The 20,767-nt window shown below is 53.6% G+C and overlaps 1 protein-coding gene across 1 annotated transcript; it reads right to left on the reverse strand.

Annotated features, from left to right (window-relative positions):
* Positions 1–216: 216 nt before the first annotated feature.
* Positions 217–19,042, reverse strand: MTCH1 (mitochondrial carrier 1). The gene is made up of 12 exons (XM_038748755.1): positions 18,902–19,042; positions 15,184–15,268; positions 8,376–8,482; positions 7,686–7,763; positions 6,905–6,962; positions 6,606–6,657; positions 5,786–5,845; positions 4,334–4,427; positions 3,604–3,651; positions 3,107–3,174; positions 2,433–2,508; positions 217–1,835 (listed from the first exon to the last, which is right to left on the reverse strand). The coding sequence occupies exons 1-12, from the start codon at positions 19,040–19,042 to the stop codon at positions 1,764–1,766; spliced, it is 939 nt and encodes a 312-aa protein (XP_038604683.1). The 3' UTR covers positions 217–1,763.
* Positions 19,043–20,767: the final 1,725 nt, after the last annotated feature.

Genomic DNA, 20,767 nt, shown 5'->3' on the forward strand with positions numbered 1-20,767 from the left:
ACAGTCTTAATCCCCATTTTACAGAAGAGGTAACTGGGGCACAGACTTGCCCGAAGTCACACAACTTACAACTTTTCTAAGCGCTGGGGAGGTTACAAGGTGATCAGGTGGTAGCTCGGGGGGGCTCACAGTCTTAATCTCCATTTTACAGATGAGGGAACTGAGGCACAGAAGTGAAGTGACTTGAGTCAGTCAGAGGGGAGGAGCCACCCCCCATCCCTCCTCCCAACCCCAGTGGCCCCATCCATCTGGGCCCCTGCTTCTCCACACACACCAGTGAGACCTCTGATGCCACGGGGACTGGACAATGGCGAGTAGAGGGGGCTTTTTCCCACCCAGGCCGAGCCAGGGGCCTCTCCCCAGCTAGTCCCCGGACTGGCTCACCGGTCCTCTGGCTGTCCCCCACCCCCAAAAGGGGTGCCGAAGAACAGATCCTTGACAGAAGGGGGGCAAGGAGGATGGGGGAACAGCTGTTCAAAGCAGCCCCCCGCTGTCTAGAGATCCCAGGCCTCAGGCTGCCAGGGACGAGAAGCCAACCTAGCCCTGAGATGAGCAAGATGGACACCGAGCAGAGGCGGCTCCAGGGTTTATTTACAGGTGGAATTACAGTCTTTGGAGCCCGGATGGCTTTTTCAGACGAGCCACTGGGGATGAGGAGGGGCTGCCCGGACTGGAACCCGCTTCAGCTTGTTCCCGATGCTGCCCAACTGAGCGGGGAAGGAGTTCCACAGTTCGGGGCAGAGCTGAGGGCAAGAACCGACCGGGCGGGGAACACCAAGGAAACAAAGAGATGTGAGTGATAAGCGGGACCCAAGCCGGGTCACCACCGCAGCAGCCCCGAAGCCAGCCCGGGCCTAGGGCCAGGTGACTAATGGGAAGCCCATCACCATCAGGACTTTCACCCCCACTGAGCAATGGAGATGTCCCATGTGGGACAGCTGACTGGGACACCGGGACTGCTGGGCTGCCCCCTCTAGCCATCGCCCACCGGACCCCCGCAAATCTTTTCCCTGCCTGGGCTCAAGTTGAGTCTGCAGAGCTCAGAAGGACTCGGGGAGGGGCAGGCCAGGTTTCACTGAAAGACCAACCCCCTTGGCTCTTCCCCAGCCACCTGGCAGGACTTCAGCCCACGTACCAGGGTAGGGGGAGGGAGAGAGGAAGGGGAAGGGGGCACGTGTGTAGATGGGGAAGGAGAGGGAAGAGGAAGAGACTGCATTTCCCCATTTCCCTGCCTTTTAGCCCTCCACGAGGGGCTTGAGTGGCTGCAGACAGGGACCGTTTGCCCATCCCTCTGAAGCAAAGCCTCCCACAGTGAGTGAGGGGCTGGAGCTCGGCCCCATTACGTCTCTCAGCCCACCCGCTTCCCGCCACAGACCCCGGAACGGGCAACGGGGCCACGGGCGCCCGGCCCCGTTACGCTCTGGGTCACCCGGGCCAGCAGAGGGGCTCGCCGGCACAGACCCCGTAGCCCAACCCACTTAGCTCCACCAGTCTCCCAGCCCTCGCCCTTCACCATCTCCTCCCTGACTCCCGGTGCTGTCGTCCTGGCCACGGTCTCCGGCCCGGTCGCGGAGGTCCTCCCGGGCTCGGGCAGCAAGGGGAGGTTGGGGAGGGGGATTAGGTCTGGTCCTCGGGCCGGCTGGAGAAGAGAAAGGTCAGGCACCCCCCGTCTCCCTGGTTCTTCCGAGCCCCTGCGGGCTGGCCCGCTCCAGCTGGCGGAGGTAATAGGTCCGTTATTATTACTACACCGAAACCACTTCCACTTAGTCCAGGGAGAGGCTCGCTGCTGCGGAGACCCGGCGGAAAAGTAGACTCGATCCCCGAAAGAGCTGGCCCTGGAGGAGAGAAAAGAAAGGTGGAAAGGGCACAGGGGAGCGGAGGGCAGGGCGCCTTCACGGGGCTCCTCTGCTCTCCGGCTCCAGGTGAAATAATCCCAGTGGGGTCCCAAAGTTGCCGCCGACGGGCCCGGTTCCCCAGCATTGCCTGGCGGGAGCAGACGTGCTGTGGAGCTCGGCAACCCGGGGGCAGGGGCGGCCCCTGACGCACTCGGTCAAGCTCCCGGGGTCTCACTCGGCTTGAGGGGGGTAACCTCGGTCACTGTCGTTTGGGGAGGGAGAGGTGGGAGAGGAAAAAAAAGGACGTCGTGGGGAAGACATATCCTACACCCCAGGCCAACCATATTAGTCGGAGGTGAGGGGCAGAGAGGAGTGGAGAGGGCTGGAGAGGTGCCGCAGGCTGGCAGTTCCTTCAGTTCCCAAAGCCTTTTTATGGAACAGCTTACTCTCTACCGAATCCGGGGGTCTAAAGAGGGTTGACCAGCTAGCTGGGCGGACCGCGGCCCCCAACTCCTAAACACGCCTGAGCCACAGATGGGACTCGAGAATCCGGGTTCTGGGCCCAGAGCCGGGCACCCGTCCTCCCCGCTCGCTTACCTGCATACTCAGGTGTCTCCAGCACTGCATCCAGGAGTGAAATACAGGAGAGTAAGGAGGAAGGCCGGCCAGCAACCTGCAGGGGAACCCCACAGCCTCTTAGTCAGCTCCCCTGTCCCCCGCTCCCCTCCCCGAGTTCCCAGAGAATACCCGGAGGATGGGTCAAAGGTCCAGGGAGGCCTGGGTGATAGCTCCTGGGGCGGGGGGGGGGGAGAGAAGCAGGGTGTGGAGGGCTGCCAGGGCTCCAAACGGAGGTGGGCCTTTTGGGAGCGGCTGCAGGAGTGTCCCAAACAGAGGTGGCAGCCAGCTGGCCAGAGGGCCAGAGGCCTAGGGTGAAGACTCAGTAAGAACCACCACCCTGATAAGTTGAAAGCCTTTTCCACGGCACTGTCAAATCCACTCTCTCATCTTATCCGCACGGCATCTCGGAGAGGTAGGGACAAGTGGGCACCATCACCCCCATTTTACAGATCAGGAAACCGAGGCCCAGGGAAGTCAAAGTGACTTGCCCAGGGTCACCAGGCAGACCAGGGGCAGAGCCGGGACTAGATGCCAGGTCTCCTGACTCCAGGTTCACTCGGATCCTGCTGAGGGGAAGGAGCGAGAGGGTCCGCGGGGTCAGAGGGAGGGCGGGGGAGAGGCAGAGAAGTGCCAGGTGGGGAGCAAGTCCTCACCCACAGTTGTTCACGGCCATGAGGTCGCCCACCAGCAGGAAAGGGTAGGTCAGCACACTCATTGCAATCTGAAGAGCAGAAGCCCGACATTGATCCAGCCAGCCAGCCGGCTCCCCCAGGGCCGGCCCCCTCCCCCAGGCGGCACAACCCGACCCAAGCCCGATTTGGACCCCTTCAGGGGACCCCCCGGCTGGGCTGCGTCTGCTGGACCCTTGGGATTTGAGAGAGGCGACCAGCCACCGGACAATTCCTTGGCCCCATCTCCCCATGAAGCAGTGATGAAACAAGGGCCCGGCCTCGCCCGGTGGCGAACCGACCCAACGCCCCCCGGCCTGCGGGGGACTGTGCCAAGAAGCTGCACAGGGTAGGCATCTGGGGACCCCTCCCCACCCACCCCGACATCCCTGGAGCCTGGAGGCCCCGGTCCCTGACACTGGAATCACTGGCCAACCGCCCCCAGCCCTCACCCTGACCCCCAGGGGCCCAGGGCCACCTACCCCCATCACAAACTTGGTGTAGCTGCGGATGATGGACACGTGGCTGAACTGGAAGAAGACGGAGTCAGGCCGGCACTGCACCTTCCTCTAGGCTCGGGGTCCGAACGGGAAACCGGCCACCCTCTCAGCCGTACTCTCGGGGCTGGGCTCTGGTCCCCTCCAGCCCGGACTACCACAGTCCCCCTCCTCCGACCTAGGCTCCCTTCCACTAGCCTTGAGTCCCTCCGTGCCCCAACCATAATACCCCTCCTCAGGGCCCTACAGCGACTCCCCACTGCCCACGGAGTAGGACTAAGACCTTTCCCCTGCCCCAAAGTCCTGGGCTTGGGCAGGGGGGGAGGTCTGAGTCTCTGCTATGCCCCGGTCCAGCCCTTCCATGGTGCCCAGGCAGAAAGAGGGTCGGCTGCCCAACTGGGAAGATCAAATTCTTTTCTCCCCTCACCCAAGCCAACTGGCCTTCCAACCACACCACAGGCATCCAGCGCCCCATGGGGAAAAGACGGTGAGCAACTCTGTCACCCCAGGAAGGGGAGGGACGGATTGGGGGGCGGGAGGGGAACCCGGGAGTTTTCCAACCTCGTCCCTTATTTTCTCAATGCTTTGGGAATAGGAATACAGGGGCGAGTCCGCGGCTGAGCCCTGGCCATGGCGGGGGAGCATCTTGTACAACCTGCTCTGGACCTCCAGGCACCCCTCCCCGTCACCCCTGGGCCCGTTGGCCGCCACTCACGCTGTCATCCACCATGTAGGCGTTGATGAAGTGGGCCACCAGGTTGCAGCACCACAAGAAGACGAGGTCTCCCAGGAGGTGGGGGACCAGACCGCTGGAAAAAAAAGTCGGCAAAAGTGACGTCCTGTCCCCACTTCTGGGCCACGGCACAGCGCAGGTATCCCGGGAGGGCCCCGGCTGGAGGGTCGCAGGGATCCTGGGGGCCTGTGGGGCGATGCCGGCACCCCTGGGAGAGTTTGGGGCAGGCCGGGGGGCTGCAGAAAACCTGCTCTGACACAGGGTCACCAAGCAGCTTCTTTCCCACTTAGACCTGGGGACGGCCGTGGGGTGGCTCGACAGGTTTGGGGTTTGGAGAAAACCCGGGCCCACACCTGGGCTCCCCAGGAGCGGAAAAGGGCAAGGACGGCAGGGGATCAGACTTAGCGGCCATGACAGCAATCCACCGAGGCAGGAGACCTGCATTCTGTCAGTCACCAGAGACTCCCAGCTCCCTCGCCCGCTTGCCACGAATTGGCTGGGAGGGAGAGAGGGGCTGGTCTCCTCTGCTTTACTCCCTGGGCTCTGAGGGGTCCTGGCTGGACAGAGGGGGTGGGCGAGGAGGCAGGAGAAAGAAACGGGAGGAGCATGGGGGTGCGGGGGAACCCCAGAAGCCAGCTTCTCCTGTCCCACCCAAGTTTCCAGAACGCATTTCCCACTTGGACTACCCACCCCAAAGCTGACAGAGAAACCTTTTTGTGGCTGGTCTCCCCTGCCAGGGGAGCACATAAAGAGGGACAACAGTCTGGAGAGTTCGCTTTGTGGAGATGGCCACCCTGGAGGTGGCCCTACTGAGAGCCCTACTGAGGCCCTACTGAGAGCTCACCTCCTCCAGGAGGCCTTCCCAGATGGAGCCCCTTCCTTCCTCTCCCCCTTGTCCCCCTCTCCATTCCCCCGTCTTACCTCCTTCCCTTCCCCACAGCACCTGTATATGTTTGTACATATTTATTACTCTATTTACTTATTTATTTTACTTGTACATATCTATTCTATTTATTTCATTTTGTTAATATGTTTGGTTTTGTTCTCTGTCTCCCCCTTCTAGACTGTGAGCCCACTGTTGGGTAGGGACTGTCTCTATATGTTGCCAACTTGGACTTCCCAAGCACTTAGTACAGTGCTCTGCACACAGTAAGCACTCAATAAATACGATTGATTGATTGATTGAGTGAGGATCCCAGGTTCAAGATCTGACTGACTTTTTGGGCCAAACTGAGCAGATCACTGTCAGAATCCACAGCGTTCTGCTTCTTGGGCTGGTTCTGAGCCCAATCACCCCGCCCGGGGCACTTTATGCCAGAACAGGGTCAGGGGGCGTGGGCCATTTTGGGTTGGGCTCGGCTCAGGAGTCGACAGAGGGAAGGGGTCAGGGGGTGAGGGGATGGCAGCCGTGGAGGAAAGCAGAGACTCACGTACACGAAGAATCCCAGCAGCCCCTCCTCCCTGAAAATCTTCCCGATGGAGCCGAGCACACCGCTGTGGAGAAGAGCAAGGGGGTTAGGGGGGCAGGCCCTGCGTGGGTGTCCCAAAATCCAGCCCCGGGGGAAGAGGAAACTGCTGGAGAAGTGACTCTCCAGCTTTCGACTGAGGATCCTCTCTGGGCCAGTAATCAGGGCCCGTGGAGGCACCGGCAGGCCAGGGCGGCAGCCGTGCCAGGGATTGGGGGGAGGGGGTGGTCCTTGGTGGCTCCTGAAGGGGCGAAGCGGGGCCTGGGCGACATCAGCTGAGCCGCAGGGGTGCGGGGTGACCCACCAGCCTCACGGCAGCCAGGATATCACACAGGGGGGAAGTGATGGAGACCCAGGAGATGGAAGGGCACTTCAGGAGACTCAAACCCAGTCCTCCGGGGCCTCGCCCCACCACAGAGGAGGCCTGGGGTGCCGCGGCCAGGTCAGTGCCGGCTCTGAGCGGTCCCAGGGGCCGGGGTCTTTCCCAAACTGGATTATTATTATTATTAATCGTATTTATTGAGCGCTTACTATGTGCAGAGCACATATGTTGGATCTTCGGGGGGTGGAGAGGAGGCGCCCGTCCAACCTCCTAGCTCCGCACTGCCCAGGGTTGCCCGTCGCCTTCGGTAGCCCTCCCTCAGACCAACGCCCCCCTGGGCTGCACGAGCAGCGGCGGTGGCCCTGGACTAGCCCAAGGGGCCCCAACTACAGGCAGGAACCACTCTTGGGGTTCAGCCCCCTCCCCGGCCAGGTGGCCCCAAGACCACCTGGGGCACGTTACTTACCTGTACTTGCACTCCCGACCCACAAACTGGACCATGCAGCGCATCGAGATGACTGCCGGAAGGAAACGGAAGCCAACCAGACGAGTTAGAACCACATCCCCCCGCCGGGCCCCCGAAAACCGTCATCGGGAGGGTCGGGAGGAGGGGCCGGGGAAGGAGGAGGAAGAGGAGAAGACAGCACAGTGAGCAGCGGGGCAGGGAAAGGCCACAGGCCGGGCTTCCTATCCCCAGGCGGGAGGCCCGGAGCCAGGCGTCAGAGGCCCGGGGGCGGGCGGACGGGGTGGGCCGCTCCCGCTCACCGTGCAGAGGATGAGCGAGCACCCGGGACACACACTGCATCACCATCTCGTGGGAGGTCTGCAAGAGAGCAGGCGGTTAAGGCCCAGCAGCCGCTTCCAGCCCCACACCCCGCCCCACGAGCCACGGCCAGTACCCTCTTCGAGGAGCGGCAGCCTCTCTCTCTCTCTCTCTCCCTTGAATCAAGCAGGGGCTGCCCCAGGGCACATCCATCCCTGCCTTCCAGACTGTGAGCCCACTGTTGGGTAGGGACTATCTCTATATGTTGCCAACTTGTACTTCCCAAGCACTTAGTACAGTGCTCTGCACACAGTAAGTGCTCAATAAATACGATTGATTGATTGATTGGGGGGAAGGAGGAGGCATGCTCTCCCTTGCAAAGGGGCGACTCCCCAAGCTCTCGCTGCATCTCACCCCTAATACTGGGCCCACTCGCTTCGGAGAGGTTGACTCGCCCTCCCTTTCCCGGGACTTAACGCAGCCAGAGAAGCGTCCACCTCTACTTCCTGTCAGGGTCATGCAGCCCACAGGGGTCAAAAGAAGTAAGGGAGAAGGGACAGCGGCAGGGCTACCCCCAGGCATATTCTCTTCCATAGCCCAGCCTCCGTTGCCTGCTTGGGACTCCAGCCTGACCCCCCGGAGGCCTCACCCCCTCCAAAGGGCCCTATTATGCCCAACCAACCCTGTCACTCAAGGGGGAGACTGGCAAGTCTGGCCGGACCCTCTCACAGCCAAAGTCGCTCCCCCCCCGGCCCACCCTCCACCGGACCCAGTGGGCGTTACCTCTTTCACCACTTTTCTCAGGGACGTCTTCACATCATCCTTATTGGATACGTGCTCCACTTCCTCCTGGGGGAAGGCCTGAGACCCGGGAAGCGAAGGAGAGGGAAGGCCCGCCGGGTTAGCCGGCGGCTGCCGGGACGCCTCACGCGCCCCGGCCCCTCTGTCCGCCGTGCTCGCTGGCTGGGGCCGGAGCCCCGGGTGGCTCTTTCTCCTCGCCCCTGCAGATAGGGCTCTTTTCCTCTCGAGGAATGGGGACCCCAGGGGGCCGACTCGACTGGGGGTCGGTTCCCGCTGACGTCAGCTAGCCCCCCGGAACTGTGGTTTCTCATTCACCTCTCTGGCCTTCGGGGTTCCCGCCAAAAATCACACCGGGGCGGTCGGCCAGAAGAGAGGGATGAAAGGGCCCGGTTCCCCCGGCTCGGCCTGCCCCTAGGCGGGCTGGTCAGTCTGCCGGACAAGCAGCCGCCACCCGGGTCGGAAAGCCGAGGGAGCCCCTTCCAGTGATCCCAGAGGAATGGGAGCCCACAAGGCCGGGGCTCACTGGTGACTGCACTAAACAACCCCTTCTGCGGAGCCAAATCAGTTAAGGCAAAAGCAGCAAAGATGAAGGGGCGGGGAGACGGCAGGCAAGACAACAAGCCCAACCACACCGGCCGGCCTCCCGCCTCGCCCCACCGAACGGGTCCTCACCTTCTTCACTCCGCCCCGGGTCACTGTGGAGAGGACGCTGGATACCAGCTGGGGGCTGAGGCCTCGGAACAGGCCCCTCTTCCCGTCCACTTGCACGATATGCCTGGCTGGGGGAGGGAACCGGGTCGCAGTCTCGGCTCGGTCTGGTCCAGCCGGCCCCTTCCATCCCTTCATCCACGCAGCCCTGGGGGGAGGGGACCTCTCCTCTCCCCATCCTGGACCCGATCTTCCATTCCTCCAGATGGACGAGGTGTTAAGTCATCAACATAAGCACAGGTCTCCAAGACCTGGACGAGCTGACTCCTCCTCCCCATCCTCTCTGGCCCAAAACAAGGTCCCCCGGCACGCCTTTCCCTCTGAGTGCTGTTTCTGGGGACCCTTTCCGCGGGGACTGTGTTTGCGATAAGCAGACGCAGACCTTATTTAATTTAGGTGGGAATGGGAAACAAGGGGTGGTGAGGGGATAGGAGGAGGAATGAACGATTGCCATCACTTCCCAAGTGCTGTAAAAATGATGTAAACCCGAAGCAGAGTGGATCAGGCCCTGGATTTCTGAACTGCTCGTTTAACAACATCTGGATAAGTGCATTAACATCTCTTTAAGTTTAAGCAGTCTGAACAGAAATGCTTTTTTTTTTTTTACATTTTCTTGTACTTCCCAAGCGCTTAGTACAGTGCTCTGCACACAGTAAGCACTCAATAAATACGATTGATTGACGCTCATGGTCTCGGAAACAAAGGACAGGCAAAACTTCCCTGTAGTGGAAGCCAGACTGAAAGCTCCTTCAGGGGAGGGATCAGGTCTATAGAGCTGTACTCTCCCAAGTGCACAAAGAAAGACTCCACTCCATAAATACTACTGATTGAGGAAGCCCCGTGGGAGGAGAAAACTCCTTCTTTGCCAGGAACAACCTCCACGCCTCTGGTGAACGATATAGAAGACCCCACTGGAAAGAACCCACGGCTGGGAGTCAGAAGGACCTTTTCCTCCACCTGTCTGCTGTGTGACTTTGGGCAGGTCCCTTAATTTCTCCGGACCTCAGTTACCTCATCTGTAAAATGGGGATTAAGACTGTGAGCCCCACAGGGAACAGGGATTGTATCTGACCTGACTAGCCTGTATCTATCCCGGTGCTCAGTACAGTACCTGGCACATAGTAAGCACTTAACGAATACCATTTAAAAAAAAAAAAAAACGGTAGGAAGCCCTAGATTGTAAACCAGGGATGATGGACTTGAATCCTAATTTGGCATCCCCTGGTTGGGAATCCTGGCTGGCAACATCAGTTGCCCTCTGTGGACCTGTTTCTCCCTAGGCAAAATGGCAAGAATCCCTCTTGGATTCAACCTCCTGGGATGATTTGGGCCCAGGAGGTAACCCTGTGGCTGGGAAAGAGCTAAGAGGGCAGATCAATCAATCAATCGTATTTATTGAGCGCTTACTGTGTGCAGAGCACTGTACTAAGCCCTTGGGAAGTACAAGTTGGCAACATATAGAGACAGTCCCTACCCAACAGCGGGCTCACAGTCTAAAAGGGTAAATCCAAAGGGTGATTGGAGTATGCCAAGCCACCCAGGGAGACAGAGGAAGACACTCTCCTTGCACCCCGAGCCTTACTCCTTTTCTTTTTTAAATGGGATTTGTTAAGCACCTACTATGTGCCAGGCACTGGAGTAGATACAAGAAAACCAGGTTGGACAAAGTCCGTGCCCCACACGGGGCTCACGGTCGTAATCCCCATTTGACAGCTTAGAGAACAAAAGCACAGAGAAGTGAAGTGACTTGCCCAAAGTCATACAGCAGACAAGTGGAAGAGCTGAGCTTAGCACTGTACTAAGCCCTTGGGAGAGCACAACAATACACAGACACATTCCCTGCCCTCAACGAGCTTCCAGTCTAGAGGAGGGAAGACAGACATCAGTACAAATAAATAAAATTACAAATATGTACCTAAGTGCTGTGGGGCGGGGGGGGGAAGACGGAAAAAGGAGTAAGTCAGGGCGAAGCATAAGGGAATGGGAGATCTTTTAGACTGTGAGCCCACTGTTGGGTAGGGACTGTCTCTATACGTTGCCAATTTGTACTTCCCAAGCGCTTAGTACAGTGCTCTGCACATAGTAAGCGCTCAATAAATACGATTGATGATGATGAGGAGGAGGAGGAAAGGTAGGGCTTAGTTTGGGAAGGCCTCTTGGAGGAGATGGGCCTTCAGTAAGGCTTTGAAGCGGGAGAGAGTCGTTATCTGTCGGATTTGAGGAGGGAGGACATTCCGAGTGAGGGGACGGTGATGAGACCCGTAAAATGGAGGCACGGTGAGAAGGTTCGCACTTGAGGAGCAAAGTGGGTGGGCTGGGTTGTAGAAGAAGAGAAGCGAAGTGAGGTAGGAGGGGGCAAGGTGGTGGACTGCTTTAAAGCCAGTGGTGAGGAGTTTTTGTTTGAGGCGGAGGCGGATGGACAACCACGGGAATTTTATAGACCACCCGTACTTCCCGGCACCCAGCACAGCTCTCCGTTCGGGCTGCCCCCAGGCTGGCTGGTCAGTCTGCCGGACAAGCAGCCGCCACCTGGGTCGGAAAGCCGAGGGATCCCAGAGGAATGGGAGCCCACAGGGCCGGGGCTCACTGGTGACTGGACTAAACAACCCCTTCTGCGGAGCCAAATCAAAGCCTCCCCCTTTTAGACTGTGAGCCCACTGTTGGGTAGGGACTGTCTCTATATGTTGCCAATTTGTGCTTCCCAAGCGCTTAGTGCAGTGCTCTGCACAGAGTAAGCGCTCAATAAATACGATTGATGATGATGATGATGAAATCAGTTAAGGCAGTCACAGTTCACAGTCAGCGACTCTGGGCTAGGCACTGGCCCTGTCTTCCGGGCGCTGATCTGCCCCGAAGGTAACCCGCAGCCCGACGAATTCATCTGCAGTGTGGCTCAGCGGGAAGAGCCCGGGCTTTGAAGTCAGAGGTCGCGGTTTCGAATCCCAGCTCTGCCAATTGTCAGCTGGGTGACTTTGGGCAAGTCACTTCACTCCTCTGGGCCTCAGTTACCTCGTCCGTAAAACGGGGGTGAAGGCTGCGAGCCCCCCGTGCGACAACCTGATCACCTTGTAACCTCCCCAGCGCCAGAACAGTGCTTTGCACATAGTAAGCGCTTAATAAATGCTATTATTATTATTATTATTATCTGCTGGGCCACTAGACCCAAGCAGCAGATATTTGGGGGGCTGCGGGTGGGGGGGAAGGCGAGCCAGCTCGCCTCCTAAGGACTTTTAGACTGTAAGCCCACTGTTGGGTAGGGACTGTCTCTATATGTTGCCAACTTGTACTTCCCAAGCGCTTAGTACAGTGCTCTGCACACAGTAAGCGCTCAATAAATACGATTGATTGATTGATTGACTTGTCTCCCCCTTCTAGACTGTGAGCCCGTTGTCGGGTAGGGACCGTCTTCTATGTGTCGCCAACTTGTACTTCCAAAGCGCTTAGTACAGTGCTCCGCACACAGTGAGCGCTCAATAAATATGACTGAATGGATGGATGAATGACTAATCGATCAAGAGAGGAGGACCCGAGTCAGATGATAGGAAAGCACGAGATGGGGAAGTACAACCAGCTTAGGGCAGAATACACAGGGGCGTGAAGAGTGCATCGCTCAGCCGAGAGGCCGGGCTCCCAACCCTCTCAAGTGGACAGGGAGGCCTTTAGGAAAGGGATGGTTAGAAAAGTCAGGGCTTCCAAAGAAGGCAGTGTGGCTCGGTGGAAAAAGCCCGGGCTTTGGAGTCAGAGGTCATGGGTTCAAATCCCGGCTCTGCCAATTGTCAGCTGTGTGACTTAACTTCTCTGGACCACCGTTACCTCATCTGTAAAATGGGGATTAAGACTGTGAGCCCCCCGTGGGACAACCTGATCACCCTGTAACCTCCCCAGTGCTTAGAACAGTGCTTTGCACATAGTAAGCGCTTAATAAATGCCATTATTATTATTATTATTATTATTTAGGGGACCTACTGGTCCCCCAAACCATCCCAGAGAAAGAGTAAGGAATGAGAGCTTAATCGGGGGGTGCCCTGGTCCTGCAGTTGAGATCCGCCCACACTCATTTGGCTGTGAGCCGTTCTCCACCAAGTGCTTCTTTTAATGGTATTTAATAATGGCGTTAATTAAGCCATTTTTAGACTGTGAGCCCACTGTTGGGTAGGGACTGTCTCTATATGTTGCCAACTTGTACTTCCCAAGCTCTTAGTACAGTGCTTTGCACACAGTAAGTGCTCAATAAATACGATTGATGATGATGATGATTAAGCGCTTACTATGTACAAAGCACTGTTCTAAGCACTGGGGAGGCTACAGGGTGATCAGGTTGCCCCACAGGGGGCTTACAGTCTTAATCCCCATTTTACAGATGAGGTCACTGAGGTCCAGAGAAGAATAATAATAATGATGGTATTTGTTAAGCGCTTACTATGTGCAAAGCGCTGTTCTAAGCGCTGGGGGGATACAAGGTGATCAGGTTGTCCCGGGGGGGCTCACAGTCTTCATCCCCATTTTACAGATGAGGGAACTGAGGCACAGAGAAGTGAAGTGACTTACTCAAAGTCACACGGCTGATAGGTAGCAGAGCCGGGATCTGAACCCATGACCTCTGACTCTAAAGCTCGGGCTCTTCCCACTGAGCCACGCTGCTTCTCACGCTGCTTTTGTTAAATGCTTACTAGGTGCCAGGCAATGTACTAAGCAGACGGGTAGATACAAGCCAATCAGGTCGGACACAGAGAAATGAAGTGACTTGCTCAAAGTCACACAGCTGACAGGTGGCAGAGCCGGGATTTGAACCCATGACCTCTGATTCTAAAGCAAGGGCTCTTCTCACTGAGCCACGCTGCTTCTCACGCTGCTTTTGTTAAATACTTACTAGGTGCCAGGCAGTGTACTAAGCAGAGGGGTAGATACAAGCCAATCAGGTCGGGCACAGAGAAGTGAAGTGACTTGCTCGAAGTCACACAGCTGACAGGTGGCAGAGCCGGGATTTGAACCCATGACCTCTGATTCTAAAGCAAGGGCTCTTCTCACTGAGCCACGCTGCTTCTCACGCTGCTTTTGTTAAATACTTACTAGGTGCCAGGCAGTGTACTAAGCAGAGGGGTAGATACAAGCCAATCAGGTCGGGCACAGAGAAGTGAAGTGACTTGCTCAAGGTCACACAGCCGACAAGTGGCAGAGCCGGGATTTGAACCCATGACCTCTGACTCTAAAGCACGGGCTCTTTCCACTGAGCCACGCTGCTTCTCACGCTGCTTTTGTTAAATGCTTACTAGGTGCCAGGCAATGTACTAAGCAGAGGGGCAGACACAAGCCAATCAGGTCGGACACAGAGAAGTGAAGTGACTTGCTCAAAGTCACACAGCTGACAGGTGGCAGAGCCGGGATTTGAACCCATGACCTCTGACTCTAAAGCACGGGCTCTTCCCACCGAGCCACGCTGCTTTTGTTAAATGCTTACTAGGTGCCTAAGCAGAGGGGTAGATACAAGCCAATCAGGTCGGACACAGCCCGTGTCCCACTCGGGGCTCCCAGTCTTAATCCCCATTTTACAGATGAGGACAGAGAAGTGAAGTGACTTGTCCAGGGTCACACAGCAGACGAGGGAGAGCCGTGATTGGAAACCAGATCCTTTGGAGCCCCAGGACGGTGCAGCTTCCGAGCGATCTTCTCTGACCGAACCAGGGACACAGTGGCGGCTGGGCCTCCAGGAAGATGGAAGCAAAACGGCTTTTTTCACCTGCTGCTCTGACCTTCCTCTCCACAGCCCCGGGCCACCCTCGGCTCGTCCAACCTCCTCGGAAATCCCCAGGCCGAACAGACGGACGCTCGCTTCTCCTAAACCAGGTCCGACGACCGGCGGCCCACTTCCTCTCCCCCCCGGCCGCCGCTGCTTCGGGTCAGACAGCTCCTGAGGACACGAGGGCGTTTATCTGGTAGCCTGAGGAAAAGCTGAAACTCGGCTGAGATGGGGAGCAAAATCCCTAATCCGTCCCTCCTCCGGCCGGGTCAATCATCATCATCATCATCAATCGTATTTATTGAGCGCTTACTGTGTGCAGAGCACTGTACTAAGCGCTTGGGAAGTACAAGTTGGGTCAATCCCTGGAAGCTCCTCCCATCGGGAATCTGCACGGCCTGAGAGGGAGGGGATGAGCAGTGTGGTCCAGTGGCAAGAGCCCGGGCATTCAGGGTTCGAACCCCGCTCCACCGCTGGTCACCTGGGTGACCTTGGGCAAGCCACTTCATCATCATCATCATCAATCGTATTTATTGAGCGCTTACTGTGTGCAGAGCACTGGACTAAGCGCTTGGGAAGTACAAATTGGCAACATCTAGAGACAGTCCCTACCCAACAGTGGGCTCACAGTCTGAAAGGGGGAGACAGAGAACAAAACCAAACATACTAACAAAATAAAATAAATAGAATAGATAGGTACAAGTAAAATGAAAAAACAGAGTAATAAATATGTACACACATATATACATATATACAGGTGCTGTGGGGAAGGGAAGGAGGTAAGATTGGGGGATGGAGAGGGGGACGAGGGGGAGAGGAAGGAAGGGGCTCAGTCTGGGAAGGCCTCCACTTCCCTTCTCTGGGCCTCAGTTACCTCCTCTGTAAAATGGGGATTGAGACCGTGAGCCCCACGTGGGGCAACCCGATCACCTTGTAAATTTCCCAGCGCTGAGTACCATGCTTTGCACATAGTAAGCGCTTAATAAATGCCATTATTATTATTATTATGATTATTATGAAAGAGAGGACACTCACCATAGGTGAAGAAGCCAGGCAGGTAGAGGACTTTTCTCCCCAGCAAGTTGGTCCCCACGGTGGGAGGCAGCGGTTCGTGCCCAACCTACAGAGAAATCCCAGCTCAGATGTCTCTTCCTGATTTTCCCAGGAACATAGGCCAGATTTCCAGCACCCACCTTCCTCCCAAACTCACTTTCCTCCCCCCGGATCCCCACCAGACGTTCTGCTCCTCTAGCCACGGCACCCTAACTGTAAGCTTCTTATGGGCAGGGAATGTGTCTGCTAGTTCCACTGCAGTGCAATCATTCAAGCGTATTTACTGAGCGCTTACTGTGTGCAGAGCACTGTACTAAGCGCTTGAGAGTACTCTCCCAAATGGTTAGTATCGTGTTCTGCACACAGCAATAATAATTATGGTATTTGTTAACCAGTTACTATGTGCCATGCACTGTTCTAAGCGCTGGGGTAGATACAAGGTAATCAGGTTGTTCCGCCTACGGCTCCGGCTCAGTCTTAATCCCCATTTTACAGATGAGGTAACGGAGGCAGAGAGGTTAAGTGGCCTGCCCAAGGTCACACAGCAGACAAGTGACGGGGCAGGGATTAGAACCCATGACCTCTGACTCCCAAGCATGTGCTCTTTCCACTAAACCACACTGCTTCTCCCGCAGTAAGCAGGCATAGCTGCTTCTCGCAAAGTAAGAGCTCAATAAATATGATTAACTAATTTATTTTACGCTCAACAAATACGATGAACTGATTTGTTATTTTATGCATTTGTGTTGTGCTTTAGGTTGCTTCAGTGTTTTCTGTCTTCCTCATTCCTGAAGTGTGTCTCCAGACCCCTTTGGAGTCAGAGGTCATGGGTTCCAATCCCGACTCCGCCACTTGTCAGCTGGGTGACTTTGGGCAAGTCACTAAGTTCTCTGTGCCTCAGTTCCCTCATCTGGAAAATGGGGATTAAGAGTGTGAGCCCCCCATGGGACAACCGGATCACCTTGTAACCTCCCCAGAGCTTAGAACAGTGCTTTGCACGTAGTAAGGGCTTAACAAATACCATTATTATTATTACCTTGTATTCATTCATTCATTCATTCATATTTATTGAGCGCTTACTATGTGCAGAACACTGAACTAAGTGCTTGGGAAGTACAAGAGATGGTCCCTACCCAGCAGCAGGCTCACAGTCTATAAATCTCCCCCAGGGCTTAGAACAGTGTTTGGCACATGGTAAGTGCATAACAATAATAACAATAATGGCATTTATTAAGCGCTTACTATGTGCCAAGCGTTGTTCTAAGCGCTGGGGAGGTTACAAGGTGATCAGATTGTCCCACGTGGGGCTCCCAGTCTTCATCCCCATTTGACAGATGAGGGAACTGAGGCCCAGAGAAGAGAAGTGACTTGCCCAAAGTCACCCAGCTGACAAGTGGCGGAGCAGGGATTAGAACCCATGACCTCTGACTCTAAAGCCCAGGCTCTTTCCATTGAGCCACGCTGCTTAACAAATACCATGAGGATGACCTGTCCTCCTTCTAGACTGTGAGCCCGTTGTTGGGACTGTCTATGTTGCCGACTTGTACTTCTCAAGCGCTTAGTCCAGTGCTCTGCACACGGTAAGCACTCAATAAATTCATTCATTCATTCAATCGTATTTATTGAGCGCTTACTGTGTGCAGAGCACTGGACTAAGCACTTGGGAAGTACAAGTTGGCAGCATATAGAGACGATCCCTCAATCAATCAATCAATCGTATTTATTGAGTGCTTACTGTGTGCAGAGCACTGTACTAAGCCCTTGGGAAGTACAAGTCGGCAACATCTAGAGACGGTCCCCACCCAACAGTGGGCTCACAGTCTGGAAGGGGGAGACAGAGAACAAAACCAAACATACTAACAAAATAAAATAAATAGGATAGATATGTACAATAAATAAATAGAGTAATAAATATGTTCAAACATATATACATATATACAGGTGCTGTGGGGAGAGGAAGGAGGTAAGGCGGGGGGGATGGGGAGGGGGAAGAGAGGGAGAGGAAGGAGGGGGCTCAGTCTGGGAAGGCCTCCTGGAGGAGGTGAGCTCTTAGTAGGGCCTTGAAGGGAGGAAGAGAGCTAGCTTGGCGGATGGGCAGAGGGAGGGCATTCCAGGCCCGGGGGAGGACGGGGGCCGGGGATCGATGGCGGGACAGGCGAGAACGAGGTACGGTGAGGAGATGTGTTGTATTCTCCCAAGTGCTTAGTAGAGTGTTCTCATTCATTCATTCACTCACTCAGTCGTATTTACTGAGCGCTTACTGTGTGCAGAGCAGTGTACTAAGCGCTTGGGAAGTACAAGTTGGCAACATATAGAGACAGTCCCTACCCAACAGTGGGCTCACAGTGTAAAAGGGGGAGACAGAGAACAAAACCAAACATACTAACAAAATAAAATAAATAGAATAGATAGGTACAAGTAAAATAAACAAATAAGTAGAGTAATAAACACGTACAAACATACATACATATATACAGGTGCTGTGGGGAAGGGAAGGAGCTAAGATGGGGGGGCTGGAGAGGGGGGCGAGGGGGAGAGGAAGGAAGGATTAAGACTGTGAGCCCCGCGTGGGACAACCTGCTCACCTTGTAACCTCCCCACCGCTTAGAACAGTGCTTGGCACGTAGTAAGCGCTTAATAAATACCATCATTATTATTATTATACAGAGACAGTCCCTACCCAACAGTGGACTCACAGTCTAGAAGGGGGAGACAGACCACAAAACCAAACATACTAGCAAAATAAAATGAGTGCCTGGCTACCTCGTATGAATCATCATCATCAATCGTATTTATTGAGCGCTTACTGTGTGCAGAGCACTGTACTAAGCGCTTGGGAAGTACAAATTGGCAACATATACAGACAGTCCCTATGCAACAGTGGGCGGATGCCTGGCTGCTTCATATGAATGAATGAATGCCTGGCTGCCTCATACGATTAAATGAATGAGTGAATGACTGTTTGTACATATTTATTACTCTATTTATTTTACTTGTACAAATCTATTCTATTTATTTTATTTTGTTAGTATGTTTGGTTTTGTTCTCTGTCTCCCCCTTCTAGACTGTGAGCCCGCTGTCGGGTAGGGACCGTCTCTAGATGTTGCCAACTTGGACTTCCCAAGCGCTTAGGACAGTGCTCTGCAATCAATCAATCAATCAATCGTATTTATTGAGCGCTTACTATGTGCAGAGCACTGTCCTAAGCGCTTGGGAAGTCGGTGCCCATCATCATCATCATCAATCGTATTTATTGAGCGCTTACTATGTGCAGAGCACTGTCCTAAGCGCTTGGGAAGTACAAATTTGCAATATATAGAGACAGTCCCTACCCAACAGTGGGCTCACAGTCTAAAAGGGGGAGACGGAGAACAGAACCAAACATACTAACAAAATAAAATAAACAGAATAGAGATGTACAAGTAAAATAGAGTAATAAATGTGTACAAACATATATACATATATACAGGTGCTGTGGGGAAGGGAAGGAGGGAAGATGGGGGGATGGAGGGGGGAGAGGAAGGAAGGGGCTCAGCCTGGGAAGGCCTCCTGGAGGAGGGGAGCTCTCAGCAGGGCCTTGCACACGGTGAGCGCTCAATAAATACGATTGGTGATGATGGATGAATGAATGAATGAGTGAATGAATGAATGGTTCCCTCCCGTGTCTCCCCCCCCCCCCCCATCCCCCCCATCCTCGCACCTGGATAAGCAGCTTGACATAGAGCAGCGGGTGGCTGAGCACGGTCATGCCGGCGCCCAGCACCACCACCACAGCCTCGGCCGCCCCTGCTGCCGTCGCCGCCCCCTCCCCGGGCCCTACGGGCCCTCCCGTGCCCGCCATGCCCGCCTCACCCGCCCTCAGCCCCCTCACGCCCGCCCTCCCTTCCGCCATTGCCAAGCCCAGGGCGCCACTTCCGGCCGCTGGGAACCACTTCCGGCCGCAGGGAACCACTTCCGCCCCCCCTGCACGCATGCGCACCCCGCCCCGGGCACACACGCACGCCCCCGTCACGTGACGGATTCAGGGCGGAGCCGGCAGGGACCGTACCATTCGGTAACCACGGACGGGGGGGGCGCGCGCGGAATGGTATGCGCCGCCCCCCCTCCCACCCCGCTGCATTCTGGGAGGGGAGTTGCTGCGGCCAAGCCATCCGGCTCGGGGCGGGCTGGCTAACCAGCAGCAGCAGCATCACAATAATGATAATAATAATAGCATTTATGGGATGCCATAAATAATAATAATATACTGCAATCCTAGCATTTATGTACTGTCATAAATAATGATATACCATAATAATGGCATTTCTGGAATGCCATAAATAATAATGATATACTATAATGATAGCATTTATGTGCTGTCATAAATAATAATGTACCATAATAATGGCATTTATGGAATGTCATACATAATAATGATATACTATAATCATAGCATTTCTGTGCTGTCGTAAATAATAATGTACCATAATAATGGCATTTCTGGAATGCCATAAATAATAATGATATACTATAATCATAGCATTTATGTGCTGTCATAAATAATAATATAGCATAATAATGGCATTTTTGGAATGCCATAAATAATAATGATATACTATAATCATAGCATTTATGTACTGTCATAAATAATAATAATATACCATAATAATGGCATTTATGGGATGCCATAAATAATAATGATATACTATAATCATAGCATTTATGTACTGCCATAAATAATGATATACCATAATAATGGCACTTCTGGAATGCCATAAATAATAATGATATACTATAATCATAGCATTTATGTACTGTCATAAATAATGATATACCATAATAATGGCATTTCTGGAATGTCATAAATAATAATAATATACTATAATCATAGCATTTATGTACTGTCATGAATAATGATATACCATAATAATGGCATTTATGGGATGCCATAAATAATAATGATATACTATAATCATAGCATTTATGCGCTGTCATAAATAATGATATACCATAATGGCATTTATGGAATGCCATAAATAATAATGATATGCTATTATCATAGCATTTATGTACTGTCATAAATAATGATATACCGTAATAATGGCATTTATGGAATGCCATAAATAATAATGATATACTATAATCATAGCATTTATGTACTGTCATGAATAATGATATACCATAATCATGGCATTTATGGAATGTCATAAATAATAATGATATACTATAATCATAGCATTTATGTACTGTCATAAATAATGATATACCATAATAATGGCATTTATGGAATGCCATAAATAATAATGATATACTATAATCATAGCATTTATGTGCTGTCATAAATAATAATGTACCATAATAATGGCATTTATGGAATGTCATAAATAATAATGGTATACTATAATCATAGCATTTATGTACTGTCATAAACAATGATATACCATAATAATGGCATTTCTGGAATGCCATAAATAATAATGATATACTATAATCATAGCGTTTATGTACTGTCATAAATAATAATAATATACCATAATAATGGCATTTATGTGATGTCATAAATAATGATGATGTGCTATAATAATAA

The sequence above is a fragment of the Tachyglossus aculeatus genome, chromosome 7, assembly GCF_015852505.1.
Source record: "Tachyglossus aculeatus isolate mTacAcu1 chromosome 7, mTacAcu1.pri, whole genome shotgun sequence".
NCBI lineage: Eukaryota > Metazoa > Chordata > Mammalia > Monotremata > Tachyglossidae > Tachyglossus > Tachyglossus aculeatus.

Excerpts from the sequence above, each read along its gene's own strand:
- MTCH1 (XM_038748755.1), bottom strand. The coding sequence starts at position 19,042 with ATGGCGGGCACGGGAGGGCCCGTAGGGCCCGGGGAGGGGGCGGCGACG. Across the intron at positions 4,428-5,785 it reads GGGCTGCTGGGATTCTTCGT|CGGTCTGGTCCCCCACCTCC; the intron begins GTACGTGAGTCT and ends TTTTTTTTCCAG. Across the intron at positions 1,836-2,432 it reads GGAGACACCTGAGTATGCAG|GGCCAGCTCTTTCGGGGATC; the intron begins GTAAGCGAGCGG and ends TCTCTCCTCCAG.